At 32.8% G+C, this 6,697-nt stretch overlaps 2 protein-coding genes across 2 annotated transcripts; one reads left to right on the forward strand and one right to left on the reverse strand.

Annotated features, from left to right (window-relative positions):
• Positions 1–277: 277 nt before the first annotated feature.
• Positions 278–5,129, forward strand: LOC126674573 (uncharacterized). The gene is made up of 3 exons (XM_050369051.2): positions 278–994; positions 3,015–3,182; positions 3,271–5,129. The coding sequence occupies exons 1-3, from the start codon at positions 476–478 to the stop codon at positions 5,011–5,013; spliced, it is 2,430 nt and encodes an 809-aa protein (XP_050225008.1). The 5' UTR covers positions 278–475; the 3' UTR covers positions 5,014–5,129.
• A 228-nt stretch (positions 5,130–5,357) lies between these two features.
• Positions 5,358–5,832, reverse strand: LOC126674584 (dolichyl-diphosphooligosaccharide--protein glycosyltransferase subunit 4A). Its single transcript, XM_050369061.1, has 2 exons — positions 5,703–5,832; positions 5,358–5,572 (listed from the first exon to the last, which is right to left on the reverse strand). The coding sequence occupies exon 2, from the start codon at positions 5,570–5,572 to the stop codon at positions 5,459–5,461; it is 114 nt and encodes a 37-aa protein (XP_050225018.1). The 5' UTR covers positions 5,703–5,832; the 3' UTR covers positions 5,358–5,458.
• Between the last annotated feature and the right edge of the window lie 865 nt (positions 5,833–6,697).

The raw sequence follows: 6,697 nt of genomic DNA on the forward strand, positions 1-6,697 counted from the left end.
CTTTGTTTTGTTACTCACTACATTGTAGTTTTTGATTGGACCGGCTTTATTTTTTGTAACAGTCTGAAAAAATGTTTTTTCTTTTGTAATTTGGTCATGGATGCTTCCATTCCAGTACCTGAGGAATATTTGTAAATAATTCAAGCGATAAGTCATAAAAATTCCTTTTGGTTTACTTACCCAAACAAAAAGGAAAATTATTATTTTAACATTGACTTATTTTTATATAAAATGCAGGTTATTTCATGTTATTTACATATGATTATAAAGCCTCTCTTCTTCAAGTTTCATATGCATGCAAAAACAACTTCTCTAAACTCATTTCCATTAAATCAACATTTTCCGTGTTGGAAACGTGCCGCAAACTTGACGTTTTGGGCGGAACTTCATTTTTAACATGGAAAATTCTAAAATAACACTATTTCGATGTGTTTGTGTTTAAGTATTTTGTTTTCTGTATCTGTATCCGTGCTATATGATGAAGGGGTTCTGGCTTGAGCGCTTAGGTTCAGCCATGAGGACTATAATAGCCTGCACCATTATTGGATGGACCACCCTCTATGGTCCAAAACCAATGAACCATTTCCTAGCATACCCAGCTTTTTCTTATTTAACAACAATCCTAATTGTTTCTGATGCCACACTTGGTGACTCTCTTAGAGGTATTTGCTTTGCTTTTTATGCTACCATTCAAGTAATGATCCTTTCAATTCTCACCTTATGGCTGATCGGACCGGCCAAGTTCAACAGTGGTCTCGCTGCCGTCGCGGTGGCTGCAACATCCTTTGCGGTGGCGTTGCCGAAGTCGACACCATTGTTAGCTAAAAGGATTGCATTTGGTCAAATTGTGATAGTGTATGTAGGAACAGTTAATTATGGTGCAGGAACTGGAATAGTTATGCACCCACTTCATGTGGCTTCAAGTACTGCCTTGGGGGCTTTTGCTGCTGTTTTGGCTATGCTGCTTCCATTTCCTAAACTAGCTTATTTTCAGGTAATTAACTTGACCATACATATTATTAAGTGTGTGCACTCGGTTTGAATTGAACTGAATCACAATCTCGAGTTTATTTTTCAGCTTAGCGAACGGATTTTATAAGATTTAACAGAAAAATCGAACTGAACTAAACAAAATTTGCTTAGGTTTCCAGTAATGTCAAATTTTTTCAATTCAGTTCGTGCAAAATGAAGTGAACTTTTTTTTTTATAAAACCAAATCGAACTGAAAAACTAATTTTTGTATTATTTCAAACCAAACCGAATTTGATAAAAATTTGATTAAGTTATTCAATTTGGTTTTATTTGTACACACCTCTTTGCACGTGTATGTAGAGTCATAATCTTTTACGAAGCTCACAGCATCTACAATGTATTGCTATTATTTATGCTAAATTGAACATGAAGAAGTAATAAAATGTTGTTTTTAGTATAACATTCTAATTTTACCTCCAATGCAAAAGAAATGTTATAATTACTTATTATAATAATTATATATTAATTTGTGTATTGTTTTGTAAAAACTATTTAATTATATGTTTAATAATATTTTAATATAAATTTTATTTTTTTATTTAATATAATAATGAGTTTTTTTAAATAATTGTTAAGAGAATCGATGAATTATATAAAAATAAATTATTTTATAAATAATTAAATAATATGTTGGTGGATGGTATATTATTAAAAAAATTAATTAATCGAGATTGTAAAAAGAAGTATAGAATTAATAATAAAATGATAAATAATGTGTAAAAGAAATAATAGTAAAAAGATCGTAATTGGTTGTTGATATGCTATAGTTGATACTAAATTTAATGTAGCAAATGTTAAATTCAACACCAAATCTGCATGGAGACGAATTTTAAGACTCAATGCTTTTTTTAGAGAGGAATTTTAAGACTCAATGCTAAATTATAGTATTAGCATAGTAATTTAACATTGCATTGTGGATGTTTTCACTCATCTTTGATATGTCACTTGTGTCAATAATTTCATACGCTAGTTAGCAAGAAATTCTCACAATCCAAGTTGCCCCATTTTTTACTTGTTAGTAGGAGTGTACATTCAGTTCTAATTGAACCGAATCGAATAAAAATTTAAATTTTTTAAATCTAAAATTGAGATTTCTATTTTTTGTCAAACCAAACCAAATCAAATCTTAAATTTTTGAATCAAATCAAATTGAACCATTCATTTCGGTTTAATTTTGCAGTTCATTTCGCAAAAAAATCCAAAATTTAATGAACTAAAAATAAAATAAAAACAAACCAAATGTATTGATTCAATTCAATTTGATTCATTTTTTCCACAATCCCTACTTGTCATGCAAGTGATTGCTAGGATAACGGCATATGTGTGTACGGCAACTTAGATTACATGCATTAGTTCTTCCAATGATGGTCCTTCATTGATTTAATTCACTGTAAAGAATATCACTTATAAAATTCAAACATGACCTTAATGTCTAAAGGAATAAATACTACTCCAGATGGGTTGAAAGTAGTAGAATATCTAATTCATAATGATGCCCTGGTATCTAATTAAATGCTCAAATAATTGAACTATTGGGCGCATGTATATATAAGGAAAGAATATGATCTTGATGAATCCAATACTTTGGGTACATTTTGCATATTATTGCTATGTTTTGTCATAGTATCAACTTTCAAAATTCTTCAGGTGTACTTTATTTCTTTTTTTCCATTTAAGCAAGGACAAGGGTAAAAATATAAGGATCTTTTTCCTCTTAAATTTCCAACTTCTAGTTGCCAAGAAAGTGAATAACTACATAACCCAGCATACAATAATACTAGAGACAAATTTTAAAGGTGCACCTGAATAATTAGACAAATTGTCCGTGTTTAAGCGCACTAATTAACAATAACAATAAGAAAATCAGATTCATATTAAGATGTGTCCACGAATTTCACTCAACTCATCTTAGCAAAGCATTGTATCCAAGAATAAGCTGGTTCTTGAAGCGATTAGAAAAATTTAACATCTACTAAATGCAGGTCAGAAAAGCAAGCAGATTATATGTTGAGAATGCTTCAGAAAGATTAAATCTCTTGATAGACGCTTTCACTGCCCAAGACAACGAAGCTGCAAGTGACTCGATTTCTATAGCAAAGTTCTTAGCCACAAAAGGAATCAAGCATCTTCAAAAGATTAAAGATGCTGAAGTGAGCATTATCTATATGTACTAATTTGTCTACTTAAGCTTGCTTAAAATTGAAGGTTTGCTAACTAATGCCCCACTTATATTAACAGGGATGTATTGTCTGGGAGAAGCCTAAGCTCGGGTTCTTGAAATCTAACTGCACGGAACCAAGAGTAGTTTTTCAAGATCAAGAAATGATGATAAAAGGGATGGAAATAGCTCTGACTTCTTCGCATGTGTTTCCTGTCTACTTGATCAATGAGGAGCTTAGAGAAGCATTAATGAGTATGAAAGGTAAAATCAGCCTAAACCTAAAGCTAGCAAAATGTTTGGTGCCTTTTAATGCTACAACAGTTTCAGAAAGAAAGGAAATTATAGACAAACTCCTCTCAGCTACCAGGAATATCGCCACAACCCACGAGGAACTGCCAGCATTTTTCTTCTTGTATTGTGTACAACTTCTTCACGGGGAATTGGCAATAGTTCGACATCCAGAATCTATCAATACACGGAACATAAGTTGTGAATGTATAAAAGATGAAGAAAAGGGTAATCTTAGAAGAACTTGGACTGGCATGATATTGAAACTAATCTGGAAAAGATGGACTTTCGCAATTAAGTGTTCACTTTCTTTGGGTTTTGCCGTACTATTTGGTCTGATATTCAACAAAGAAAATGGCTATTGGTCAGGATTAACCATTGCCATCAGCTTTGTAACAGGACGACAAGCTACATTTACATTAGCAAATGCTAGAGCACAAGCAACAGCTATGGGATCAGTATACGGAATCTTGTGTTCTTTCATTCTTCAAAAAAATTTGGACTTCAGGGTTGTGTTCCTTCTCCCTTGGATCATTTTCACTAGCTTTCTAAGACATAGCAGAATGTATGGCCAAGCTGGTGGAATTTCAGCTGTCATAGGGGCATTATTAATCTTGGGAAGGAAAAATTACAGCTCTCCAAGTGAATTTGCAATTGCAAGAATCACAGAGGCCTGTATTGGCCTAATCTGCTTTGTCATGGTAGAGATTCTATTTCAACCAGCAAGAGCAGCTACTCTAGCAAAAACCCAACTTACTTGTTGTCTAAAAGCACTCCAATATTGCATTCGGGATATTGTTCATTTTGCAGGCAGCAAGAGCATGTGCACGTCAGTTCCTCCAGCTTTGCGAGGAAAGCTGAAGAAGCTGAAATTCCACATCAGCCGAATGGAGAAATTCTTCGCTGAGGCTGCATTAGAGCCTAATTTTTGGTTCTTGCCTTTTCAAACTTCAAGTTATGAAAAGCTCCTCAGATCTTTACAAAAGATGCAGGATCTCTTACTATATGCAGCAGACACTGTTGAAATTCTCTCAGAACTAGCAGAGAAGCTAGAGCTAAATTGGAAGGAGCTAGGAGAACATCTTAAAGATGATTTAGATCATTTTCAGGCAAAAGCTTACACTTCGCTAAGATGCCCTCAAGAGGTGATTTATTTCAAGTCCCTTGCAGTACTAGAAAACAAGTGGCAGAAGAAAACCATGACTCAAGACATTGAATCTGGAAAACAGCAAAATAGGGACGCATCTAGAAATCAGGGTCCAGATGAAGATGAAGTTTCAAAAGTTGTGAGTTCTCTACTCATAAATTCAACACAAGTAGTTACTAGGATCAATGCCTCCGAGGGTGAGCAAAAACATAAAAGTCAGATGATTCTTTGCTTAAGTGGCTTCCAGTTCTGCATCAGTAATTTGCTGAAAGAGACAACGGAAGTCGAGAAAGAGCTAAAAGAACTACTTATAATGGAGAATCCTAAAATGCATATTCATTTATATGAAATTTCAAGTAAAATAACTGCTATGCGTACAAAATAAACCAGTTCCCTCCAACCACATAACCAATTTGTACACAATAATCACGCAAAAGAGTGTTACTACTGTTATCAATATTTGAGAGGGATTCACGCAACATAGTTAAGACATTACACACAATCAAAGTTTCTCTATCAAATGTTTGCAAAAATATCCGCCTCATCAGGCTGCAAGACAAAAGATTGCCAACATATAGATTGTCACTTCAATTACTACAATAAGATTAAAACATAGATCCTCACATTCTAACACTGCCACAAAGATCGCAAAAAATGACACGCGAAGCAATCTAAAAAGATATACGAAAAACACCAGCAAAATTTACGCATTCAAAGGAGCTAACATAATAATGATCAACTCATATATTTATTAATTAAAAAAAACTAATCCGCGGAGCTAAAACAAATCAATGGTCTAACAAAGAAACAATAAAGGAGGCAAAGAAACCCTAATTGCCTTCGTATTTAGGATCAGCCATAACAAAATGATAAGCTATTACCAGTACAAAGATAAAGATGCCAAGAAAATTGGCGAAGAAACCCAGGTCTTGATCATCAAACATCTGGATCACATTATCAAAATTCAGATGAAAATAATAAGTATTTACTCGTAGAAGATTACTAAAGAGAGATGCAATTATATAAACCCTAAATTAACCATGGTATAACTCTGTTAGAGATCGAAAAAATTACGATGGCGAGAAGGGAATGCTGGAAGAATATTGCGGAATTGCTTCTCTCACCGAGCTGCTGCTTTTGGGGAAGACAACACAGCAAAAAGGTCACGACTGATGCGCAAATTTGGAAGATAACGTCGTCGTTTAGATTTTTTTTTTTTTTTTTTTTTTTGCCGGAGATAACAATATATAGAAATATAGAAGAATGACCATCCCATAAAGGAAATGAACCATTCTTTAAACAATTAATAATATGTGGACTTTATAGCTACTATATGAGCCATCCAAATACACATCCATTTAACAAATTTAGATAAACCAATGTTTAATTAATTTGTTAAACAAACGGTAGAACGATAAAATAAAATGACAATATTAAAGATGACCAAGACACGTACCAGTGGTAGAAATGATATGATACTATAGTAGTACCTTGTGAGTTTATTGCACCATGTAATAGCGTAAATTGAAAAACTATCCATAAAAAGTTCCCCACCATAGCATACCTGTTTATTTTTTAAATAAAATAATAGTTTAGTGTAATCATACCTGATGCTGGAAGAGACTTCCCGATTTATCTACCGAAAATAGGAGTTAGAGGGGCCGATTGGAAGGCCCCTCTTATGAAAAAATAAAACACTCTACATAATAATAAATCAACTATGTGATGTAGTCACCCACAAAGGGGAAAGAAATATCCAAACGGGGATGAAATTTTCATGATTTGTGATTACGCTTATGTATTACTCCACACAAAATTTATTCATATTAGTTCTTAAAAATAAAAATTTAAGAATATCACGATCTTTCTAAATAAATTTATTATGTAAAATATTATGATCAAAATATATATATATATATATATATATATATATATATATATATTTGTCAAAATAAGAATTATATTGATATGTAAAAATAGAAATACATAATGTTTCTCAGTAATGGTTACTGCAATTAACATAATACATTGAATAACTCCTAAAAAGGAGGATATAAAGACTTATTAGC

This window comes from Mercurialis annua, linkage group LG1-X, assembly GCF_937616625.2.
Source record: "Mercurialis annua linkage group LG1-X, ddMerAnnu1.2, whole genome shotgun sequence".
NCBI classification, from domain to species: Eukaryota; Viridiplantae; Streptophyta; class Magnoliopsida; order Malpighiales; family Euphorbiaceae; genus Mercurialis; species Mercurialis annua.